This window comes from Lepisosteus platostomus, chromosome 1 (genome assembly GCF_059453375.1).
Source record: "Lepisosteus platostomus isolate fLepPlt1 chromosome 1, fLepPlt1.hap1, whole genome shotgun sequence".
Lineage (NCBI taxonomy): Eukaryota > Metazoa > Chordata > Actinopteri > Semionotiformes > Lepisosteidae > Lepisosteus > Lepisosteus platostomus.
In genome coordinates, this window is record NC_142611.1 from 40,787,345 (window position 1) to 40,815,025 (window position 27,681).

At 35.3% G+C, this 27,681-nt stretch overlaps 1 protein-coding gene across 4 annotated transcripts in view; it reads left to right on the forward strand.

Moving 5' to 3' along the window:
• The window catches only part of slc2a9l2 (solute carrier family 2 member 9, like 2), a 299,312-nt gene extending 271,931 nt beyond the window's left edge, over nt 1–27,381 (forward strand). For all 4 annotated transcript variants that reach the window (XM_088628586.1, XM_088628577.1, XM_088628568.1 and 1 more), the window contains one exon: nt 26,884–27,381. In XM_088628586.1, coding sequence (XP_088484712.1) covers nt 26,884–27,153 — 270 coding nt within the window. In that variant the 3' untranslated portion in view covers nt 27,154–27,381. The remainder of the gene's footprint in view (nt 1–26,883) is intronic.
• The last annotated feature ends 300 nt before the right edge of the window (nt 27,382–27,681 follow it).

The window sequence follows — 27,681 nt, forward strand, 5'->3', positions numbered from 1 at the left end:
TTCTTTACACAAGAGCATGCTGCACACAGTGTTTTACTAATTTTTTACTTTTGTTACTGAAAACACGAGAGACGCAAGAAACCTCACAGTTGATTACACCTGTTATGGTTTTCCCTTACAGTCCTCAGGCTGGTTATTGTCTTTTTTTGAAGTTTCAGATCTATAGAGATCTGGACCCCCTCACTCCATCCCTTCTTCTTCTCTGTCTTCATGAACAATGTCTTCCATATAAAAAAGATTGTGTAAAATTTCAGAAATGCCCGAACGAGCCATGGTGTTGTATTCTTCACATGACCTCATGCTCGTTTTTGGTCCTGCACAGCAGAAAATTAGGACATAAATTACAAGACTACCAGGGACCTTTAGTGAAACATGACTTAGTGATCACTGATGTACTGTAAAATGACACATATTGAACACAAAGCTGTGTTTCACTATTTTTTGTAGATATACAGTATATATGGCAATTGGAAAGGTTTTAAATCAGAAGTCATAGCAAACCAGTATCCTTGATACACTGCATCTGATTCTGAGTTTGAGGTTTTACATCAACAGTAAATTGTGTTCTATTAAGAAGGCCTTTGTGGTTTAATACAAGTTACTTTACCAGTCAGAAAGGAAGGGTTAGCTCAGTGTGCTCAAAACTCACTGAAACACCTTTTTTCAACTTTTTATCAGACTGTAACAGGCTGTTAACAGGGAATTGATACTTATTCTATGTAAAAACCATAGTTTATAAAATTATAATCAGCAATGATTTATTTACAGAACCTTGATCATTTGAGAAGACTTGGATTTTCACCCAGTCTTGAGATCTGGAGTACTTAAAACTATTCTAGTTTTCCTGAGAAAAGGGTGTTTTGTACCTTAGCTTGCATACTGTATGTGTGTGTCTTTACAACCCTGAAATTGTAAGACACATATGCAATTTTTTGTATATTGTTTTAATATAGGGACATTACTAAAAGTCTTAAAGGGCTTGAGATTAAATGAATAAACCATCATCTATTCTTGAAATCTTCTTTTTATTAATAGTACTACTTTGGAAACTCTTCAAGTCTGAGTCATATACTAATGAATGAGAATAGTATCCATTAAAAGTAAGTGATTAAAGTAGATAATTGTAATTAAAAAATAGTTATGTAGCTTACAAAATTGTACCAAAATACTGATGAAAGATAGTATTAATATAAAAATGGTAGGGTCAGCTGAAATAATATTTTGAGGAGGTTAATTGAAAATGTATTTCTTCACATCTCTTGATATAAAGGCATATTTACAATCAAAACTTTATGCCTTTAATTAATAATAATCTTCCAATTAAACACTTTATTAGAAACTGGAATGTGCTGATATTAACATTTATATTGACTTTTATGTTTGAAGGTTTAGTATAGAGCTTCCCAGCCTGAGCCTGCTATCTTCTGATTCTCATTCAAGCTGAGCATTCAGTGAATTAATTAGACCCTTAATTAAACTAATCTTCTATTAATTAAACCATTTAGTGATTCTCAGTTATGAAAACATTGGAGATTTCAGGTTACCTATGAAAAAATAACTTTTTTTGTAGTTGGAGTTGAAAACAATGTTTACAAAAGTTTACAATGTTTACAGAAACAATGATTTCTCCAAGAATATACAGTACCCGATCGTTTGGTTTAATTAGAGGCACGCGATATTCTCTGGCACATCTTTGGTAAAAAGAGTAAAAGTTCAGCCACATTTGGTTAAACAAATATTTCTTTACTATGACAGCATAAAACACCACCAACATCATAAACATACAACACACAAGTTTCTCTCTATGTACAAGTTTACAGATAAGGCACTTCAGAAACCTGCATCTAAAGCACCTGGAAGACCCCAGTTTGAACCAAGTGTTCAACTCTTAAATAATGCCTACAGAGTTCAAAATAGCAAATTACTTGCCTTCTAAACCAAATAGAATACAACCTTTTAAGTCCCTCTCTCTCTGCAATCCTGGATGGCACAAAATAAATGGGAGCCTATTTTCCTATTATAAAAATGGACCCGCCAAGCAGAAAAGGCTGTTATTAACTGAGGAATGCTTCACTCAGTCCTCAATTTTGCTCAAAATTCCCTCACTTTCAGGAAGTTCAAGTTCCCTAAAATAAAGAATAGCAAGCTCGCTTTAGCAAGTTTCAAATACTTAGCTCCAATCGGGTCTTTTCAGATATTCTGGAAAAAGGAAGTCTCCTCCTGTCTCTTTCTTTCTCAATTCAATTCAAAGTGCTTTATTGGCATGACCAATGAGTAAAATCAGTGTTGCCAAAGCAAAACAAATACAATTAACATAAAACAAAAATCTACAGACATTTACAATTAAGACACAATCATAAGATATCTACAGTACATATAAACATATGGAGCATTTATTGGGAGACAGGCTCACTGTTCCTCAGGCTGACAGGAGATCACATATTGGGCTGCCAGGTCAACTGAGTTCCCTCCTCCCTCTCCCAGTAGAATTGGGAGTTGTTGTGATTCTGGCAGGTGTGGGAATTCTGGGATTAGATATGTAAAGTTGGGGAAGAATGTTTCTCTAATCCCTGAATATTTGTCACAGTCCTGTTGGAAGTGCACCTCTGTCTCTATTTCTCCCCGCTGGCAGTGGGAGCACAGCCTATCCTCTCTGGGTAGTCAGGTCTGAATGTGTCGCCCAGTTTCTACGGCAAGGCTCTGGTCACTGAGCCTGTACTTCATCAGGGTCTGTTTCTTTTTGCTTTAACTTATCTTGGTCAAATATTCCGCTAGTGTGTATTGTCTATTTAGGATTCTGTAGCATTCCAGTTTATGTTGTGTTTGTGTGTGTATGTCCCAGTGTCTGAGAGATTGCTGTTTGATCTGTGCTGCGATGTGGTTGATTCTGATTTGTGGTGCTCTAGTAGTGCTGCCCTGAGGCTGGCTTGGCTGGTGTCGGTATGGCTTGGGTCAGTGAGCCTCAGGACCAGCTGGCTCAGAGGGCTCTTTGTTGGGGTCAGCTCTTGGCTCAGCAGGGCCTTGTGGTGGTAGGAGTTTTGGTCGCTGTTTTTTAGGTATAGCCAATACTTTATTACTCTCTTCTGTATGTTTATTGATAATGGGTATTGGCCCAATTGGGCCTGCATGTGTTGTTAGGTGTTTTTCTCTGCACATTGAGGATGTTTCTACAGAAATGTGCATGTGCATCCTCCATCTCTTTCTCTCTCAATTCAATGCAATTTCAATTCAAGGTGCTTTATTAGCATGACTGATCGGTACAATCAGTGTTGCCAAAGTAAATAGAAATAATAAAATTAACATGAAACAAAATAAAAATAAAATAAAATCTACAGACATACTGTATTACAGACATTTACAACCAAGACATATCATAAAATATTTTCATATACTGTAAACATATTGAGCATTATTGGGGGACAGACTCAGTGTTCCTCAGGCTGTGACAGGAGTTCACATACTGGGCTGCCAGGTCAACTGAGTTCCCTCCTCCCTCTCCCAGTAGAATTGGGAGTTGTTGTGATTCTGGCAGGTGTGGGAACTCTGGGATTAGATTTCTGAATTTAGGGATGAATGTTTCTCTAATCCCAGAGTATCTGTCACAGTGCAGTAGGAAGTGCACCTCTGTCTCTATTTCTCCCCGCTGGCAGTGGGAGCACAGCCTATCCTCTCTGGGCAGCCAGGTCTGAATGTGTCGCCCAGTTTCTATGGCCAGGCTGCGGTCACTGAGCCTGTACTTTGTCAGGCTCTGTTTCTTTTTGCTGTTTCTTATCTTGGTCAAATATTCAGCTAGTGTGTATTGTCTGTTTAGGGTACTGTAGCATTCCAGTTTATGTTGTGTTTGTGTGTGTGTGCCCCAGTGTGTGAGATATTGGATATCCCTCTCTTTCTCTCTCAGTCTCTTCTGGTCTGTTCTTTTTTGTTTCTCTTTTCTCTGTTTTGATCTCATCTTATATGGTGTCTTTCTGAACTGTTGACTGATACTTAATCATTTACCCAGAACTTACTTAACTAAGGTAAACCAAGGTAAACTTCATGATTTCTTTGCTCACAAGATTTGACCCCCTACATCCCAGCAAACATACTCTTTGCTTTGAAGCTGGAAATGTTTGTACTGCCAGGCATTACCCATTGTTTCAAGATTCTTTTGAGACACATCCATTGTCACCTACAGCTGTAACATTATTTTGTTGTGTTTTTGAACTCCTGAATTAGATAGTAATAAAATATATTTTACAGCTTATTACATAATAAAGTAAGTGCCCTTATATTGCTTGGTCAGAATTAATTAGCGGCCCAATACCAGCAGAATTGATTTTGATCATTTCTGCTTTCTTTCTCTTCTGGCAACTTGACTGAAACTTCTCAAGTATACTTTGATTTGTTCTTTACAATAAACATATCTTTATAATACACAAAATCCCAAATTAAGTAGTATTCATTAGAGCCTTTTGCAACAATGAATATCTAAAATAGTGGAGGTTTTCTACAGGCAATGACAACTACAGACAATAGGTTGTATTTTGTTTTTTCAAGAGATGTACTGTACTGGTACACGCTCACTAAAAATACTGTGAAATGTACCAAATTAAATGTAGCAAAAATTCTTATTCTTATTTTTATTCTTATGCCTTTTTCAATTATGCTTCGGTATTGCTAATATGGTTTCCCACATGTAATGTATATGAAATCCTTAAGTGTTCAAGGATGTGAAATTGTTATTTATACACTCAAAGCTATCTATTACAGGCTTTTTTATTTTATTTTTATTATTTTATTAATATTTCTACATGTGTACATGAACACTGAAGACAGAAACTGGAAGACTAAACCATATATTAGTTTTTTTTTAATCCAAGATTTGTTTTATATGAATTCAAGTATAGTAGGAAATTGGATCTTGTATATGCTAAAAGAGTAAGTGTAATTATCTTAAATTGTATTAAGAAGTACTTGATTAAAAGCAATGCTAGTTTCATAATCTGCATTTGTGTTTTTGAAGTGCTGAGATCTTGTAAAACAATTAAAAAGCTTATTTGGACTGAGTAATATTTTTGCAGAGCTCCAGTGTGTAATTACTAGAAAATGTGGCTTACAAATTACAGTAATTATATTGATTGATTATAAAGTACCTGTAGTGGAACCAAGTAAGTTATGTCATTTATTTTAAGATGTATCTCAACCTCTGGAACTCTGATGTGAATTGCTATCAATCTGATTAAACATACAGTAAAAAAATTTATTATCTTGAATAGGATTCAGTGAAGATAATATGAGAGATCAATGATAAGAGTTTATAGAATTTGTCCTCTAATCCCTATTTAATGACAGGAACGTGTTCTCCTAATGGCAGCTTAGTATATGATGGTACTAGACTATCAGCGCATTGTCAAACTTAACAGATACTGCTAAAAGTTATGTTAATAGTGGTAATGTAATTGTTTTATGGAAAGGTGTCTCATGAATAATTTGAAAAAACAAACTAACCTATGAACATTTTTCTACAGAAACTTCCACTTTAATGGGTGTCATGATGTTTTTTGTCTTTTTCTTAGTTTTTGCTTTTTTGTCTTTATCTTAATTCACATAACTACTTGTATATGTACTAACTGACCATACTACAATCTAGAGTTATCCAAATGCCCTCAAGATATATTCATACACCTGATGAAATGAAAAGACAAAGAACTTCATCTTACTAAATTAGTTATAGATTGGATAATGTATCTTTCTTAAAACAATTTTATAAATGCTATCTTAATGTCATTGCACAAATAAAAGTCCTATATGTAAAACATATTTAATTGAATTCCAGAAAAGGGTCACACCTCTTGTATTCCTTGAATAATATCTAATTCTATAAACCTACAATAATATTGTGCTCTATGTCTATGAACGCTGTAAACTACAGTATGTCTTATGGTCAGAATACTGTACAGATGCAGCCATTCAAAGTGCGCGGTACAGACACCGCAGTACAGATACCGCAGGTAAGATGACACGCGATACCGCGGTGCGTGATTGGTTGACCGACAGGGGCACTCGTGGTCCGTTGGTCTGTCGTAGAAAGACTTACTGTACTGTAAACGTCTTTACTGTGCCCGTTGTACATATTGAATTTTACCACTGAAGGGAAATCTTAGTAGCTGAGCATAAAAAGAATAGGAGCATACTGTAACGCGTGTGAAGGCCATAAACGATATTAATTTTGGAACGTAAACATACAGTATATGGCTGGTCTTGGTACTTTAAAGAAAAAAATACACACCAGTATTCCATTTCTCCCTAAACATTGTAAGCTTCGAAGTCTTTAACTAACGTGATACCGGAGTCAACAAGCATACTTTTAGAATTTGATTAAAAGGGAATATAATATGGAATCGCGTATCTAAAGAATTTAATGACGGTATGATTATATCCGTGTACTGCGGCAGAGCTATGTAGGGCTGTTTCGCCTGCTTGATCATGCGAGCTGTCTTGTAGCCTACTGGTCTAGGTGCGTGACTACCAACTGGCAGGTTGTGTGTTCGAATCCAGCTGGTGCTGGACTTTTCATTTTTATTTATTTATTTTTTAATCGCGTAACATAAACATATTACCGTATGCAAACTGTACTGTATACAGTATGTATATGTATATTTAATGTCTTAACTGTGCCCGTTTAATTGAATTAAAAAAAAATATTTAACACGAACATTAAGCTGCTTACATCTTCCGCCTGAGAACAGTCACCCGTTGCTACCCAACGCAGAATGGTGATTGGCTGACACCATCTGACACCCCTCTGATTGGAGAAAAAAGACGTGCTGGTGTGCTATACCAGGAAGAGGATTTCTTTCTATTCAAAACGTGTATTTTAAAAGTTTAAGAAGTAAAAACCTTACAGCGTACACAGATTTCTAAACTGATCAGGATCGTTATCTTTGTCTCATGCATAATAATGTTCACCGCTCTGTCCAGCAAATTAATAATAAACTTTATTTTATATAGCTTTTTAAACGAATAAGTAATTAGATTGCTCATAAACCTAATTACTTGCTTTTTCTTTTTATTTAGGCTCAGATTTCAACTATAGATCGTATTATTAATAACCATAATAACAACCAACCAACAAAAACAACCATATAAACATAATGGTGGTGCTGGACCTTCCAGTTTTATTAATTTATTTTTTGATCGCGTAACATAAACATATTACCGTATGCAAACTGTACTGTATACAATATGTATATGTATATTTAATGTCTTAACTGTGCCCGTTTAAGTATTGAATATTCATAGCTAATTTTACCACTGAAGGGAAATCTTAACATAAACATACAGTATATGGCTGGTCTCGGTACTTTAAAGAAAAAAATACACACCGGTATTCCATTTCTCCCTAAACATTGTAAGCTTCGAAGTCTTTAACTAACGTGATACCGGAGTCAACAAGCATACTTTTAGAATTTGATTAAAAGGGAATATAATATGGAATCGCGTATCTCAAGAAATTAATAACGATATAATTATATTCATGTTGCAAAAGAACTGCAACGGACATAAAAACTCCCTTGCATGGTTTCATTACGACCAGAATCGGTCTTGAGATATTTTTAACTTGATTTACAGTATTTGAGAGGTATGTCTTAACACCGATACTACAGTGCTTAAGTACTGCTCACGTATATGTTTCTAGGTTTATATTATGCATTTCATACGGTCAAATTACTTTTGAGCAATAAGAAGCGAGAAACGGTATGCGTTTTACTTTCGTTTTGTGCTGGGACCCGTGGATTGATTAGAGATATCAAGTACATACAAGTCATTTTTTAAATGTTGTAGTTCGTCTTGAAAAAATGTTACGAGTACATCATCTATCAACAATTACACAGGTTCTGTTTCCATATTGCGGATTTTGGTTACGTAATATTATTTTCTAGATTTCACGTTGTGAATATGATGGGATGTCTGATGGGATGTTTCTAAAAATCCACCCTCTGTAAAACGTCTTCTCTAGTTGTCCTGCATATGTATTCGCTAATGAAGCTGTGTGTTCTGAGCCTAGATCTCTACATTTCTGTATGAACCAGCTAAAGACAGCTTGTGTTTAAATTGAGTGTAAGGCAATTTATGCTTCTAAAGTCATGGTCAGCATTTATCTTTGTACTGTGTTGTAAACTTGTTCTGTGCCAAGTCACATTATTTAATAGCGTTTTTAAAGCGTTATCAAATACGGTGTTACTGTAGTTTACTGAGTCCCATGTCACATGGTCTGTGATTGAAACCTGTAAAACCGGTTTAATTCGTCACAGCCAGCACTCTTCAGGTGTGAGGGTCTTCTGCTCAGAATGAAACGCTAAAATGTTTGTGTATATTCTAATGGTAGTGGGGGCGGGGTGTGTGGGAACAGGTTTGGATGAAACATTTTCTCTGAAAGCATTTTCTTCTTGTAACCGATCTTGTTACAGCATGTTACAGTTTACTATTATTAACCATATTAATTTTAAGTGCTTAATGTAAAATCTTGTAAAAATATATTTTCATTGTTCAAATATACATTAAGTCTGACTATCATATAATAAGTTAAATACAAAACTAAAGAAAAAATAGGGTTAAATATAATTCAAAATATTTTGCTAACAATGTTAACTGTTTATGAATAATAAAATGTATTAACTAAGGAGTAGGATGGCACAGTTGTTAGTATGTTTTTTGTTTTTTTTTAACCCAATCTCCGGGAAACCATTAGTACGATGGTGAATCGGAGATTCTTAACCCTTGCTGCGTACGACTGGAAAAGAATTCGTGATCGGATCAACGAAATGCTTCGTAGGAGGAGGCGGTCTTTTCCTCTTGTCTAACAGTCTGTCCACAAACAAAACATTCCTGTTAGACAAGAGGAATTGAAAAAAAAACAATGTTGTCAATGAAAACCGGTGTGTGTGTCTCTCCCTGCTGGATGTCCCTCTCACAAACTGCTGAATGAATAAAATAATTTTATTGAAAACGAGTTTGCGATTGTCTGGTCTTTAAATTCTGGAGATACGCGATTCCATATTATATTCCCTTTTAATCAAATTCTAAAAGTATGCTTGTTGACTCCGGTATCGCGTTAGTTAAAGACTTCGATGCTTAAAATGTTTAGGGAGAAATGGAATACTGGTGTGTATGTTTTCTTTAAAGTACCAAGACCAGCCATATACTGTATGTTTAAGTTCCAAAATTAATATCGTTTATGGGCTTCACACGCGTTGCAGTATGCTCAGGCACTAAGTAAAAGGAGATGCTTCGTATTGCTTGACTAATTTTAAAAACTAAGTTATAAATATAAAAATTGCAGGCGCAGCTCTGGTGCGCCGGCTCCTACACAGTGCCTGTCTGCCGTAAGCGTTACAATATACATACAGTACCCAACACTGCTTGTACCCATCTGTCATGCAAATAAAACACCTTGAATTGAATTGAGGGGAGAAGGGGAGGATACTAAAGCCAATACTGGCTCAATGGGCTTTGACGTGCTAATGCGTTGGTTTAATGGTCCGGTTGTGGCAGGCTTCCAATGTCAACTCAACTCGATTAGAAGACAATGAACGTATTTTAGCCCTAAATGAATTAATAGCAAACATGGTTTACATAAAATACATTTTTCCAAGAAAGTTTATAATAATACGATCTATAGTTGAAATCTGAGCCTACTTTAAAAATAAAGGAAAAGCATTTTCAGAGAGCAATCACGCTGTGTTTATGTAGAAAAAGCGATTAGGTTTATGAGCAATCTAATTACCTATTCGCTTAAAACGCTATATAAAATAAAGTTTATTTAGAGATGAATGATCAGTGTCGCAGTTTAAATAATGTGAGTCAGGAAACTAACACAGCGCCACCGGATTTAATAACGCAATAAAAACGCTATAAAATAATGTGACACAGTACAGCACAGTACAACAATACTGACCATGACTTTAGAAGCATAAATTACCTTACACTCAATTTAAACACAAGCTGTCTTTGTAATGTAGAAATGCATTAGCCTGATCATGATTAAAAAACACATAATTAAACACGCGTTTGCGATTTAAATCAGAACACGATTTAAATCAATATAAATGTTTATATTGTAACGCATACTGTCCAGCCTCCATTTCTCTATAAAAATTTACTGTTGCACACACACACACAATAGAAGCAGGAACCGCTGTCAGAAGGGAAGATATATTCAAAATATCGCAAATATCGATCATGTTGCGATATTTTGAAATATAAAAGTCAATTGATTGTCCATAATATCGCTTACCTATTTTTTTGAAGAAATGTTTGTTAAAATAAAAGTCCAGCACCAGCTGGATTCGAACACACAACCTGCCAGTTGGTAGTCACGCACCTAGACCAGTAGGCTACAAGACAGCTCGCATGATCAAGTAGGCGAAACAGCCTTACACAGTCCTGCCGCAGTACACGGATATAATCATACCGTTATTAAATTCTTTAGATACGCGATTCCATATTATATTCCCTTTTAATCAAATTCTAAAAGTATGCTTGTTGACTCCGGTATCACGTTAGTTAAAGACTTCGAAGCTTAAAATGTTTAGGGAGAAATGGAATACCGGTGTGTATTTTTCCTTGTGATATTTTAAGCTCTAGTTGAATGATAGGTGTCGCATTTTAAATCATTTTCGTAGCTAGAAATTATGAAACGCCCTGTTAAAAGCAAGGAAGTTTTTATGCCCCGTTGAAGTAAAACAAAATGCCTGACAAAGTATGGCTTGGACAGATTCCAAGTGCTTGTACAAATGTGCTAAAGAAATTATACTTTGAGTATACAGCTTGTCCAAAGTCATCCATTATTAATACTATTAGTAATATCTTCAGTAAAGGCTTTGATGCATAAATATTTCTGATAAAGGTAGGTTGTGTACTTCTGTCCAACTGAGCAATCTTGCTTTCATAATATATACCAACATTTTAATGACTGATGATTAACATGCTGTAATACACAGTTCAAAATTAAAGGCTCAAATGCTGTACATGAGAGGTTAAGCTCCCCCTGGCGGTTTTACAAGGCGACGCCGGATAGTTAGTCACGTGACACACGTGACACCGCGTGATACTGTGACACGCCCACCGGGGTATGCCGCGAAATACCTCACCCATTTTGAATGGCTGCATCTGTATATACTGTATAAATTGAGCTTTTTGGATATGTTCAATAACTTTGTTGAAAAAATATAGAGCTCTATAAAATAGTAATGGATGCCTTCAAAGCTACAAAGAAGCCTTTGAAGATTTCCTGTTTTCCTGGGTATGAAAGGTTGTAACACATGGAAGGCATTCAGTAGTAGCATGGAGCACATCATCAAGGTTAAGGTGAGAGTGCTCTCAAAAGATTTAAAAGAAATAAATGATTATAAAAGAATCCACAAAAAATATTTTTTCACTTTACACTGTAGGGTTCATTATTAAGAAATACCAGGCTACTGGTATACTGGCAAGTGTATCTTGCCATAGTTGAAGATCTTCACTAGCATTTTCAAGATAGAAACTGACGTAAACTGCCATTTGACATTGCGCACTTGAATGTGCCATTCATGGTGAGGCTGCAAGTTAGAAGCCTATTCTGACGGCAAACTATAAAAAAGCAACTTGAATTTGCCAAAGTATATCTGAATGAGAATAGGAACTATGTCTTATGGTCAGAATACTGTATATATAAATGTAGCTTTTTAGATATGTTCAAAAGCTTTATGTAAAAAAAGTAAAGCTCATGTCTAAAAACATGCATGGTCACTGAAAAATGGGTCAAGTAGTCTACTGTGTTTTAAGGTTATTTTACATCTTCAGGTCCAGGAGTTCTTGATAAAAAAGGGGAAATCAAGAACTCCAGCAATAACCAAGACATTTTGGACAAACACTTAATTTCCTGTGCCAAGAAGCACAAAGCCTAGCTGTAAATAAACACTCCAGCATGACAATGATCCAGATTATACATCCTAATGGACAAAAAATGGAATTAATTATAGCGAATACTACTGTCCTCTGTGCGGTTACTGTACATTAAGATTATAGCAAGGCATTTTTACATTTCAAAAAACACTTTAAATCTTTCTGTTTAATTACTGGATAATTTCTGTTCCTATTTCATCAAGGGTGTGAATACATCTTGAGGCCATATTATCTAGTTTTTGAAGGTGATGGGGGGGGGTGTATTTGTGTTTGGTAAACTAGAACAGCTGTTTCCAATCCTGGAAACTATACTGTCGCCCACACACCTGCTGATTTTGAGCTCTCAGCAATGCATTTGAACCATTAACTGACTCAATGAGATCCTGGATGAGATTCTCTTAGGTCACTCACTAGTAACCTAGCAACCTGACAAGCAAGATGGGCCACAAGGCTACCTCTCATTTGCACCTTTTCTTATGTTTTATGAACTGTACCCTTGATATTTTTTAGTTCTTCTGATTCAAAATGTAATGGAAGAGAACCAATTTATTTGCTGAGAAACTTAATAAATAAAATTGCCAACAGAATTTTAGGTAGGACTGTGTGCTACAGTATAGTTTTGTGAATGAATGGGTTTCTGTTTAATTTCTCACAAATGGCTGTATGGAATTCAGTAATGTGGTGTACTTTATGGATGTTCAAAGTTGCAGTTTTGCTCTCACTTTTGTCCTCACAATAGATATTTTTCAGTTGCTTTTAGATTATAAAAACAAATAACAAGGTATCTAACGAAGTGCACTTCACTCTCCCTGCCTCACACTGTAGCTGGTGGAAACCTAACACCCACTGTGTAATAAACCAATCAAACTTTTCAAACTCAGCAGTTGTTAACATATCACCCACGTTGCAGTTTTGCATTTATGGTACCTCAGTGTTCCTATTGTGTGCTGTTGTAGCAGCCTTGTACTGACATGTCCCACTAGGGACAGCTGCTGTACTACTGTATGTCAGGCAATCATACACTAAGTCCGAAAAAGAAATAACTTTAAAATACCTAATATGCTGAGTTGATAAGATGCTGCTTTTCTACAATAATTCTAATACAAGACTCATCAGTTAAAATCAATTCATAGCCCTGGATTAACAGGATTTAGTTAACAGAGTATTGACTTGTTGTACAAAACATCAGAAATAATATTTAATTTCATTCAGTTGAAGACAAAGCAATTTTTCTTCCTGGTAATACATGATCACATTATATTTGTTTACCAATTTTTAGCTTTATTTTAAGGCAAATGTGATATAGAATATGAAAATGGCATGAAACAACAATCCCTGTTTTCTGTCATTTTCCCTTCTCCCTTCCCTAAAATTGTCTTTAAGAAAGAAGATACCCCCACCATCCTCCCCTTCCCTTTAAACACTTATACCAAATTACAGTTTACGATACTTTCCATCCTCAACTACAGATTGCTCCAAGAGAACTCAGCACACACTTTTAGTTACAAACATACAATTTGAAGATCAGAAGGTAACGTCCATCCAAGGATTTCTCACAGCACACAGTCTAGAATTTCCGTCCATACATTTTCTAAGCTCGTTATCCAGTACAAGGTCACTGGGGAGCTAGAATCCATCCCAGAAAGCAACGGGCTTAAGTTTGATCCCCCTGAAATACTGCATTGGGTTTTGACACAAAACACTTAAATGATCATGTAAACATGTGGCAAAAGATTATGTAGTCAAACAATAAAAAATCTGAATTTTGTTAGATTTAAAACATTACATCTAACATAAACTCGGCATAGGGGGTTGATCAGTACCATTTCTACTGTCAAGCATGGATTGGCAGCATTAGGTTATAGTTCTGTTTCTCATATGCTAGGAAGCTTATCAAAATGTAACATTCAGCAGATGGAGCAATGTACCAGCAAACCTACTAAAGACCTAAAAATAAGCAATTGAATATAGTTACACTTGGTTGACAAAAATGGGTACCTGTAAATCTTAGATTGCATGTTTTGTCATAATGAATGATCAGATATAAATTTCTAATAAATTTAATCCATTGTCTTTACTGTGTAACAAAATTTCAAGATAGTATTTCTTAATTTAATCTGATCTCAATCCCCAAATTGTTCAAGGAATGTTAAAGTCATGACTTTACTCATTATCACTGAATTAGAGGAGGTTTTGTTTCTTTTACATATACAGGTATATCTTGTACTCATGCAAGAGCCAGGACTGATTATTTAATTTTTAGCATTTAACTATCCACTTAATCCTTTGAGTTCAATCACAGCTTCCTTATCATTTAATGTGTCATTGCATAAGATGGTACTAATCGTTGTCTGTAAAAAGTGGGAAAGACCTAGTACTTGCTGTTATAGTGAAGGAAGAACAGAATATTCTCATCTGGAGATGAGATGAATATTAAAGGGACAGATTCATTATGGTATGTTGATAAAGATAGCATTAAGATCTTTTTAAGAGATTGTCAGATGCTGAGGTAAGAGATCAAAAGAGACCGTAGTGCAATACGATAACTACTGTATATCACTAGTTGTATAGTAAAATATCAATTAAATCACATTTAAATTGCTTCTAAGTAAGTTACGGACCAGCATTTTGGTTTGCATAAATTAATCTTGGATTTAAAATGTGGGTTTTATATCTATTATAAAAACAAAAAACAAAAATACATTCTGGAATAGAATTGGCTTGATACAATTACTCAAAAGATACCATATTTTTGCTAAATTAGATCTATCATGCCTAGGCTTGAAGATACTTTTGCCTTTCCTGCAGTTTTCATAAGGTACCATTTTCTTTTCATAAACATCCCAATTTAAAATAATCTCCATGACTGGATCACTGTTTGGCCTTAAAGATCCATAGCACAAAAAGATCGATCTGATATGAGAACGTCCTGGCAAAACCATCATAGAAACAGATATGCTGTAAATAACATTAGTAAATGAGAAAATTGAATGACAAAAACTGAATGTGAATGTCAAATTACTGGTCAGATATTTTCTGTACATAGGGGTGGTACAGTGGTGCAGGTCCAAGCATTGCTGCCTCACAGTGCTGGGCTCTATATTCAATTCAAAGTCGGTGATGCTATCTGTGTGGAGTTTGTATGTTCTCCTTATGTTCACACAAGATGTCATCCTACAGTCCAAACATATACTGGTAGATGAATTAGCTTCTGGGAAAATCTGCCCTAGTGTGAGTATGTGCATGTCTGTGTTTGTGTGCGCTGTATTATGGGCTGGCATCCAATCCAGGGTGTATCCTGCCTTGTGCCTGATGCTTGCAGATTTAGGCTGTGGCTCCCCAAACTGTATTGGATAAAGCAGTTAGGAAATGGATGAATGGACATTCTCATCATGTTTTCCTAGCACTGTCAGTTCTGTGCTGTTTTCACAAAGGAGAGATGAGACGTTTCACATTTTCTTTCATTAAAATGCTCTCGTTGTGGATAGCTAATATCCTTGAGAAAGAATAAAAGATTTATATTTAAATATTTTCTCTTTTACTAACTAGGACAGCACCACTCCATACTTTGTACTGCAGCATAAAGCTTATTGTTGGCAAATGTTAATCTTTCTTGACATTTATTTGTAATTTAAATACTAGTCTTTGTTATCTGATGATGTCCTTTGCTGATTTCAGCTAAAGGAAAATGTTTTTTTTCCATCAAAACGATTCATTTTACATCCCCTGCTTTCAATGCAAGAATGTCAAATGGATTCACCTTTGACCAAAGATTTTAACCTTGTTACCATTCTTGTCATGTCTTTTATATTCATATCTAAGTTTATTGCTTCATGGTTGTAGGTTAATAGTTCCCAGTACCTGTACAATGTTGAAGATGTAAGTTCAGTCTGCCTGCTAGCCGTTACATTTTGTTGTAAAAGTCCACCACTTTTTTTTCAGAGTATTCATATTATGAAATATAGTTTGCACAAGGAATTGCTCAACAGAATAACAAGGGTTTTCTGAAACATCACAATTCCCTGAGCTGAACCATATTTTGACATCAGACAGAAGGGAGAAAAACGTTTTTTTTATATAATTTATTATTAAAACATTATATGATATATGGATCTGTGAAGTTTTGAGTCATATACTTTTCCATGCAAAAGTATTCATCCCCATTCAATGATGCCCTGCTTTGTTCAATTACAAATTACAAATGATGTATACAAAATGTTTTAAAGTTAACATTTTTTACCAAAATCTGAACACTTAAACTACTTTTAATGTCATCCATAAAAATGTATGCTATAAAGAAAAATAAACTATAATATAGGATGTTGATTACATACCTGTAAGTACACTGAGTCAATACCTATTCCAATACCTAATAAAAGACAAAGTACTTACATTTATTACAGCTGAGTTTTTTTTAATAAGTTTTCACACAAAGAATTTTCATCTATTCTTCTTTGCAAACTTGATATATTGTTTTTTTTGCAGTTTTACTGACATTTAACTTCTTTCACTCAGTGCTTAATATGACCTTTTATGTTCTTATTAACAATATTCATTTTAGAAAATCAACGGGCACAAGGCCGGGTACAGTACATGCTGGATGGAACACTAATCCATCGGCGAACAGACACACAGACGTTAACACAGACACGCACATGCACGGCCCATTTTCCCAGAAGCCAATTAACCTACCAGTATGTCTTTAGACTGTGGGAGGAAATCAGATCAACTGGACTACGTGAAAATCCAAACTCCACGCAGACAGCCCCCCTGGTCCAGAAGTGAACCTAGAGCCCCAGCACTGATAGTCAACAAAACTAACCACTGCACCACTTCAAATATTCACTTTAAAAATGTGTATTCATCATGTGCATTGAAACAAAATGGGACATCATTAGAAGCAGGTGAATATTTTTGCAATACATGTTGATAATTTTGTCCTATTATCCGGCATTTTTTAAATATTGTTTCTGCCGTAACTATTATTTCCAATGTGGATTTTTTTTCCTATTTCTTTTCCCATCGTCCTTTCATATTAATATGCCGTTTGTTGGTCTTTTTTTAGAGCTATTAGCATTTACTTATGAGTTATTACTTAGAAACATGGATATTTTTGCTATTTAGCAGCTAACAACTCTGTGTCTTGAACTCTTTTGTCTGGGAGATGAATTTTGTATTTATAATGTATGTTACAAATGTTTTTCTAGTACTTCAAAAAACATAAAGACTGGAGGACTATTCAGACAAGCCTATGACTCAGAAATCAATGACAGTCAAACTAGGTGAACATGTGCGTATGCCCCTTATCTCCACCTGCCACAGGCAGTAAATTGAACATAATTTGAACTGACCCCTTGTCAATTTTGTGAACCCCAGAGCAACCTATGCATACTCGTTCTTAAAACTAATGGCAAGAAAAATGTTGTCACAAAGAAATCAGACTGTCATTTTGAATTAGAGGTTTTCTTTTATTAAGTTGAGGTATAAATTTAGTTTCTTATAACAACCTATATTACACATTTTCACCAGAAGTACTGGTTAGCAACAGAGGCACTGTTTTGTAAGTTATTAACATCAAAGTGATGTTTAACATCTGTTACACATTAGTAAAGCATGTAATAATTTATTAATTGCAGTCTTTTACCTACTGAGCCTACATGTGTGTTCAAAAGATGAACATGTGGCAGATGTTGATGAAAGAACAGATATACACCACACAATTAGGTACAGTATACTGTATATACATACACTGTAAAACTCTTCTGCTCTTGAGGCTGAAGCAGCAACATCTCCTTCCTCTCAGGCACAGGGGACATTATCTTAAGTATATCAGGAAGACAAAATAATAGAATCTCTAACTCAGCTGTCATCGTGCCCAGACTTGCACACACTTCACATCAACCCAGATGCTGGGCTGTTTTTTGTCTTAGTGGTATCAAAGCAAAAAAAAGACAACCACTTTTCTCTGAAGACACCATTACAATAGTCTACTATTTGTATCAAGCTATGAAATAGCTTTCAGCCTACCAGTGTAGATCATTCCAATGAGTCCAAGGTTGTACTGTATCTGGTTGGTCTTCTCTAGACTGATTCAAGAGTATGTGTATCAAAAATCAGAGAGGTGCAAATAACATTCCACAATTTTTGTCACTTTAATATTTTTTTATTTCACATTGTTGATGATGAATTTACTTTTTAATAAAAGTATTCTAAGTATAATAAACCTAGAAAAGTAGTTATAATAATGCTGTGTGTTTTTATTAATTTTATATGCTTTAATCTTCAGTTTATTCTCCTTTGACTGTTATTTGTCATAATAACCCTTACAGCAAAAATGACTTGAAGACTTAATTAGATTTGACTGGAAGTATCATATGAGAACTCATTTAGTAACTTATTTGACTTTGGCTAAAAGTGCTTGGTTTCTTTAATCTGTCTTTGTATTATAGGTTCTCATTTGTGGTGCCTACTTAATAGTCTAAAAGTATGTTTTGGAGATGATTTGGGGCTAGAGCACCAACTGTACAAAAAAATAGTGCAATTTATTTTCTCAACAAATGGCTCAATCAAATAGCTGTAATAAGAACTACAATATAATTTTAACTAAAACATTGAGAAATAGACTGTACTGTAAAATACATAGGTGATTGTACTGTATAGAAGTAGAAACAGTAAAATTTTTGAAAACAAATCTAATTTACAAATGACATGTTTGTAATTTGTAAATGACTTTATTCTGGCTAGGCCAAATTTAAATCTATATAATCATAGAAAGCATTAAAGAATAATAGAATTAATTAAATAATTAATTTACCAACAGAAGATATAAAACAAGAGGTGTGTTTATTCTTAACACATTCTTAATTCTTATCTTTTTCAATAAAAAGAATACTTATTATAGAAAGGTTTCCATAAGATTAAATAAAAAAGTAGGTGTGTAATTGTGAGTAATTTGCACAGTTAACTACAGCTACACCTGTTACTACAGGAAACACCTCAAGAAAGAGCAACTGGAAGTTATTTAAATTCAGCAAGACATGTTACAGCTTTCTGCTGAGTCAGTCACCCCAGGCATTTATTCTGCATATTATTACACATTCTAAAAAAAAGACTTTCATCTTTCCTAACAGGATGACTCAGTTTGGATTTTTATTGTCCAAATATATGTATTATGATCCTTTCTAGCAAATACATGAGTCCACCATAAGCAAATAAATGTACTACCTCTTTCTTAAGCACAGCTAATGTAGAAAAAAAAATCATGGAGTATTACTGTGGCATAAACATCATCACAGAGCAGCAGTATTTTCCCTCAGGCATTATTTAATATTTAATTCACCTTAGAAAATATGACCTTCTGCTCTAGTTGTGGGTTGGGTATTTGCTTAAGCATTGAGGATATTGTCTCAGACGAATATGGCATGTGCAAGCAGACTAGAAGAATATAATTGAGAAATTACAAATGTGAGGTCTTTAAATTGTAAAACTACTAGTACTCTTGCCAGCATAATGAACAAGAAAGCCTTTTTACAATCATTCTTTTCCCCTGTGTTCATACCATTTTGCCAATACCAAAACCACATTGATAAAACTTATATAATCAGACAAAGACCTTAGCCTCCCTGTTTTGTTTCACTGTTGGTACAGTAGCTATTTGGTCTGTGAAAATGTTACAATAATTTCTTGAAGGATGCCACAATATCTGTTTCAACAATCAGTCCGGTTAACTGTTCCAGACTCCCATGACCCTTTTTGAAAATGTGTCCTGTTCTCAGTCTTAAATTGTGTATCTTCTGTTATCAATTCATTATGTTTCTCGTTCAAAGTCCTAAGCAGATACAAATGTCAAGAATACATGCTGTACTGTAACTGTATTAGACATGAAGAATGGTAAAGAGATTTTGATCATACGTGTGATATGGGAGCACATTAATTCCAGTATGATGTGAAAAATTTAATGTTTAACATGACCTGATGTAATACCACGTGTGTTCTTCTGCAAATGACTCTTCGTGTAGAAGTGCCAAGGCTATTATAAGATTGTGTTTGAAGTGGGATCTAATATTTTATAAACAAATCTGTAAGTTAAGTAATTACTAAATGACTATCATTTTTGTATTTAATTCATACAGGAAAATACACAGAAAAAAATCACATTTCTTTGCTCTGATTTCTGTCTTTTGGGAAAAAAAAACAAATAAACATTAAAAGTGAATGAAGAAAGGAATTTCAATACATCATCTGAAAATAAGTTGAGCACAATTATCAATGTTACATTGTTACAGTGAAAAATGTCCCTGGTTTGAATGTTAAGGCAAATATTTATATTGACCATTTCATGTATTCCATGCTTCATTTGGTACAATTTGCACTTTCTGTAATTCTGTTTTCAGAAGATAATCTGATATGTTTTAGCTCCCTAAGGGACTCAATCGGTAAAGAAGCACAGGCTGAGCACTATAGACTACAGTACATACATACATGTACTGGATTGCCAGTTCATGTCAGTTCATTTCTTAATAGGATATGTGATAAGGATTTCTCAAATGGAAGAGCACATTTTGCTGAGCACCACCAGGATTTGGTAGCATTCACTTATTATAAGTAGTAATAATGAGTGGAATTTCTCAGGTTCCTGTGAGAACAGTGTTCATAGTATCACTTTGCATTTCCAACTGGTACTGTGTTAAGGTTTGGGCTGCTAATGTAGCACTTGGGAGTACAGACATGGGAAAGGGGTTTGATGTGGTATAGAAATGGCTCAAGACACATTATGAACAATAGCAGCATTTTTTATTCTTTGACAGGCTTAAATAATGACTGGCATTATCATTTAAATAATTGTTTTACATAGTGATATTAGATGAATGGCATTGTTTTAATGCAAATTCAATAAGAAATTGTAGAATTCAGGATTTGTATGATCTTTGACACTGAGTTTTCTTTTTGATCTATATATACAGTAGTAAATGCAGAAACCATCTTTTTTCTCAAAATCATCATGTGTTTTATAGAATAACTAACCTCCAAGGCCCTTTGTGTACTGATTAGGTGTTACTTTATAGTTGCAGTTCCTTGTCTGAACTACGTTCCCCAGGATGCAGTAGGAAATGAGCTGCTGCCCTACTTCATTGACCAATTGGTACAAAACAAATTGGCCTGATGACAATTTAAAAACCAGGAAGCTGAAGCTTCTGGGGTCAGTCACCATATGCTGCCTAAAGGCAGAGGGCCAATCCTCTATTATGCAAGTTGCACCAGGTGGAGTGAGAGCAGCAAGCCATAGACTGCCAATTAGTGACTAAATATTTTGTGAGTTTTGACTTTTGAAAGTATCAGAGACAGATTTTTTTTGTTATGAGTCAATCATACAAGCTACGTATTTACTATTTGTTAGGAACTGAAGCTGTCTAATAAGATGCTCAGAAAGAAGCTCATTTGATTGACTTATGTTTTGGAGATTTTCTTGCTATAAATAAAAGAACATTTCTCTCTACCCTGCAGTTTGGTTATCGCCTAACCTTTTGTTTAGAATAATAACCTTGACTCACAGTGGACGCCGTAGTCAAACATTGCAAAATGGAGATGTAAATACAAAAAGAAATAAGACTCAATGACTTGTATTGGGATTTCAAGTCCTGGATTGAGCATAGACTGAGCATTGTGAACATGATCATTAAAATATGCTAGAAATTATTTTTTTTCTCCAAAGTAGAAAACAGAAAGGAGAATACCTGTAAATAGATTATGATTGTGGTAAATAGCAAACAAGATGTTGTGAATCTCTGTACTAGATTCTATGGGATAAGTAAAATATGTGTGGTCCACAATGTCTAAAGGGGAATACCCTTTTGAATCAAATCACAAATTTTATATGGAAATAATAGATTTTTTCTTTCTTCCTATGTGCCATAATAGTTTTTTAAAACAGTTTAAGAATAGTTTCAAAACATGGGGAAAAAATAAAAGAATGTTTAGTAGAACTTTCATAGTACAGAATGGAACAAAAATTAATACAAAGCTGCTTCAATCTCAAAATGAATTCAAATTCATACTATGCAATCTAACTCACTGCCCCAATGCTGGAGAAAGAGTAATTAAAAAACAAAAGACATTTAAGTGAGAAAACAAATTCATTTTTTATTATAAAAGCTTAAAGAGAATTGGGAAAATGTCCCATCTGTTCAGGACATCATCTGCCTTTTTAAAATGTTATTAAAGTTGTTTGCTGTAACAGCATGTAAAGAATATATCTCAACATCACGATAACTCAAATGTTTGACTACCAAAATTCTTTCCAAAATGCAGCAGCAGAAATTCTGACATGAATCAAGTAATTTCACACTGATATAGCACAAAAGTTACTGATATTAAAGATTCAGTGGTATGGTTTATAGTACATACTGTATAACATCCTTATAGACCAAAATGCTGTATTGTGAATTGTTAACCGAAACTGGGGAAGACAACAGATAGCTTGAGCAGGTGTTTCCAAAGACAGATTAAGATGAATACCCCTAGAAACACACTTGGTCCTTATCAACAACTTTGCTGAGTGGGTAACATAAAATATTAATCCTTTTTTGTAAAATCTGATCCCTGGCTCATATCTAAGACCAACCATAGACATTCCCGAGAAATCCCTCCTAGTGAAAGGATAGCACAATGTCTGTAGCTGTAAGTGCAATGTGGAAGAAACAGTGAAGTTTATCAGATGTAATATATTCCTTAATAAAGTCTGTTTGATTGTGGTAAACCAATTTAGTCATAGAGGTCTCCAGCCAGCATGAAATCACGTTTGGATAAAGCTTGATATCAAGGTATATTAGAAAAACAGGACAATAGCTTGCACAAATCATACGTCCTTTATCTCTTTTTCTTTCACAAAATGGGATATATTAATTTAATCATAACTCCAAAAATAACCTTTCACAATACTAGTATAAATCATTTCAAGCCAAAGAGAACCTAGGTGAGACCAAAAATTCAGATAAAATTCAGGAGAAATGCCATCAATGCCAGCTAATTTAATATGTACTGTATGTCCTAAATCACTGCTCAGACAGGGATATAGGCACTTTCAATACAGCCACCTCTGCAGGAGAAAGACTATGTCTTGATTAGCCTAGACTTATTTAAAAGTAAAGTAATACTTCTGCCTCCATTTATGTAATAGAAATTTGCCACAATGTCAAAGCATCTAATTTCATTTTTTACATAGCTAATTTGCAATGCAATAATGTTAGAAAAAGAGAGGTGTTGAGTGTACTCTATAACATCCATGAAATTGTATACATTTCAGTCATTTTTTCTGTTAAGAGGCAAACACAGCGCAATATCCTTAATGGAGATTTTGACTATATCCTACAGAGTGCTGTTACTGCAATTACAAACAAGAAAAACTTCCAATTTAGTGCGGAATTGAATTTGAAACATTTCATTTTGTAATAATGTGGTAATAAAACACCAGCAGGTGGTGTTATTGGTTAGTACAAATCAAAAGAAATTGACATGGTGGTCTGATAGCAATGTGGGTGGTATCTCAGCATTCTGTTATTACTGTATGTACCACAGAAAAAAAGAGTGCAAATCATGTCTCTAGTAAAACATATAGTTCAGTAAGAAAAACACCAAATGTCTACCACACCCAAATAAGACATAAAATTTAGAATAATTAGAAATAAATTTAGAAATAGTCTGTTTTTTTTTTGTTCAGTGAAGGTGGGCTATCACTATTTTTTATAATGGAAACAAATTAGTGCATGAGTCTGTGGAGATTGCACTGTAAAGTGTTCCTACCTGGAAATGATCAAGCCAGGTCCAGATCCCATACAAATTGTATTATTGTTTGCATGAGTATATATACTTGGCATGCAAGGATGCTAAAATTATATTTAGCTTTACATCATGGTCATGATTATCAAAAACCCATGATAATTGATAATTCACATATACCTAGAGTAGGCAGGAGTAGGGGAGATGCAGAGTGGCCAATCAAGTGGTACAAGGTTGACAGAGGTGAGGAGAGGTCTGAAACAAAACCTACAAATGAATAGAGAGAATTAGAATAAAACAAGTCTGTCATTGAGAGAAAGGGGAAGATGTGAGCCATGTTTGAAGATAATTTTAGTTTCTAATGTCTTTCTGCTATAGGAGTTAAGAAACCCTACTTTGAGAACGCAGATGGAGAGATCTGTGTGATCATGGCCATCAGAGGTGAAATGAAAAACTATCGGCTTGGAGAAATCTTTAATCTTCACAGTCCTAATGTTCTCTGAAGCAGTCTATTTCCTTCCTGTTTCCCCAATGTAGATGTCTGGGTATTTACTGCAACAGATACAGTAAATAAGATTGCTGAAGGTACAAGATGTCATCTGAGTGATCCAGAATTGTCCTGAGGGGCCTTTCTTACAACTGAAGAACATTGTGTTTTCTTCTCTTTTCAGCATGGAATAAACCTATTACTTGTTCCTTATATGTATATATGTAAATATGTATTTTTGTGTTATTTATTGTACAGGTAACAGTAGCAGAAGTTTGCCATCACCTGTGCACCTGTGGTGAAAGCCAAATTATTTTTATCTTGGAAAGGAACAAATAATAGGTTTATTCCATGCTGAAAAAAAGAAGTAAACACAACGTTTCGGCCGTGGAGCCTTCTTCAGGTATGAGAAAGACAAAGCAGTAAGCAAAGGTAATGTAGCAGGAGAACAAAGGCTGGGAGAGAGGAGGAGCGAGAGGCGGGAGCAGGGGACAGAAAGAGAGGCCAATCAAGAGGTGTGAAATGAAACCTCCAATGAATGGAGAAAATTTAGAGGAAAAGTGGTCTGTTGTTAAGAGAAGGGGGAAGGTGTGATCCTAACTGCAGGATAATCTTGGTTTCTGTAGTCTGTATTTTTATCTTGGTCTTGTTGGTACCTTCACTTGTACAGCCTTGAAAACCTGGTCTTCCAGAAGCTCTCGGTCAAAGCAGTGTTGCTTCTTTAAACATGTTCCTTTTTGTCCAAGTAATGACCAGCCTACCGCAGTTTCCTTCAACTTTTACTATCTGTCAAGCGTCTGGCTTATGGAAACATTTATCTCTGCACCTCGAATCTCATCAAACTGAGTGTCTATTGGGATTTAGTAAACAGATTAAGAAAATCTGGTCTGTGCATCATAAAAAGATATACTGAAAAAACATTTTTACCTGGAATCTCAGTATTCAAATATGTCAGTGTGACATGTTGTCAGCAAGTAACCGTTTAGGAAGCTGTTGGCAATTGGTAGTTAGATGAGCTGCAGCTCTGGGCGGTGCTATTTATAGTTTGTCTGACTTCTCTGACTCGCATGAGCTTTCAGACTGCTGTTTGACAGCAAGGGCTCTTTTGGGGGGTGTGATATAAAGAAAATGATTTCTCTTAATGCTGCTCTTGGTAGAGAACTCTCCCAGATATATCTTGAATGGTGGGGCAGTGTGGTGGCTCTGTGGCTAAGAATCCATAGCCTGTGGCTGGGAGGTTGCCGGTTTGTATCCTGTGACTGGCAGAGGAATCCTACTCTGTTGGGCACCTGAGCAATGATCCTTAACCCCAACTAATCCAGGGACGCAGTATTAATGGCTGACCCTGTGCTCTGACCCCAAGCTTCTCTCCCTGTCTGTGTGTCTCATGGAAAGAAAGTTGGGGTATGTGAAAAGACAAATTCCTAATACAAGAAATTGTATATGGCCAATAAAGTGATGTGTATGTGTGTATTAGAGTGAATGAGTGCTTGCGTTTTATGTAGGCTGACTGCTGCAGTTACCAGCAATGCAGCAGGACTAGACTAGACCGTGAAGTGACAGTAGGCTACAGAGCCCCTTGGGAAATAGAATGTGTGCTGTGATAACACAGGAGAAGAGGCGTGGCCACAGATTAGCCACAGCTTTTCAGGAGGTGTTAACAGCATGTTTGTGTGAGAGCATGATGGTGTGCAGAGTGGCAGATAGAGAAGACCTACAGTCTTCGCCAGAAGTCTTTTTAAACTTGTAGCTCTGTGTATTGTAACGCTACGGGGTTCACATGGGAGCCCTCGTCGCTGCCGCCTCAGGTCAGCCCCCCACCATCAGAGACTCACTTGAGCCAAAGGGAAATCTCCCATCAGCCCAGCGGCTGTGGTCCCTGCTTTTCACAAGGCAGGGCAATGGAGGCCATATGCGTTACAATATTCTTTTTTCTTTTATTTGGATATTGGGCCTTTTTGTACAGTCTGTAAAACATTATTTTACCTCTGACTTTTATTTTAAATTCCATTTAACCTTTTACTTGTTTTAATTTTTTTTTTGCTGATCCTTTAACGTTATTATGTTTTTACAATACACCCATACTCCTCTTGGTGCTCAATCAGTCTGTTCCCAGTTACACAACTACAGTATGTATTCAGCATTAAAAAATGCTTAAAATGTTTAAAAACCACAAATTTAGATGTGAGAAAGGTAAAATCATTATGTCAATTAATGTTTGTCAACAGCAGGGCATCTACTATGAAAGTCACATCCTAATGTGTCTGTGTCCAACACTGGATGCAATACAAGCTGCATAACTTCTGCACATGATTTGCCTCAGAACACAGATGATGTTACAGATGCTATGAAATTCGATCCCATTTCTCTTGTAGGGCCTTAACATGCATGCATTCTGTTCACCGTTTTCTACAACTATTTAGCATGAGGTTGGTTTTAAGTTTGCTTTAGAGCAACTACTGGTCCTTTTTGCAGTGTCTGTAGGTTTTTTTTTGTTCCAGCTCATCTTTAATAACTTAAAGTAGCTCTTTATTTGCTTAAATTAACCAGGCCTCAGCCACCTCTCCAGAATAAGGATTACATACCTTTGTCTTGCTCTTTAGTACAGTGTATTGAACCTAAAAATACACATCCAGCTGTATACAATTATTTAATACTTTGTTTATAACATTTTATTGACTATATTTTGTTTCTAGGAAGCCTTTGGCAACTATTGTTTTTTGGCTTTTGCCATCATCTGCCTGGGTGGAGCAATTTATCTCTACATCATCCTACCTGAAACAAAGAATAAAACCTTTGTGGAAATCAGTCAGTGCTTCTCCAAGATCAACAAAGTCTCATTTTGCTCACCTGCAGAGGAGGAAATGCAATGTATCCCCGCAGTAAAAATGATGGAAAAGGAGGAACAGACTGGGACTCTGAATGAAGATGGCAAGAACGGAATTGAAACTGAAAGCTCCTTTTGATAGATTACCTAATTGAAAAGGCCTACAGTATTTTAAATTGATTATTTCATGTTACACGAATGATCCGCTCTTAATGTTTGGAAATGACTGAAACTGAAATTCCATTCACAATGGAAATGGTTGAAACCTAAACCAGAATTTGTTGTAAATAATTTAAGTTTCAATCATGTTGGAATATACTGTAAGAAGACTCTTATAAACAATAAACTTGTGAAGAACAAATTGTTAGCAACTTGCCACTTGCTTATTTTCTCATTATTTAACATTAAAATATAAACATAAAGCATATAACATATAACATTAAAAGCATATAAAACATACATTTAAAATAATAATTGGGTTCATGGTTTTCCATGACAAATACCAAATACAAAATACACTTAGAAAATAATACAACTGTCACACCCTCTGCAGCCAGAGGGTGCTCCTACTCTGTCCTGTCCCTAGTTTCCTGTGCTTTGCTTTCCTTCCAGTGTCTCTCTCTGGGGCTATATATTTCCGGGTCACTCATTCACCTTCACTCAGCAT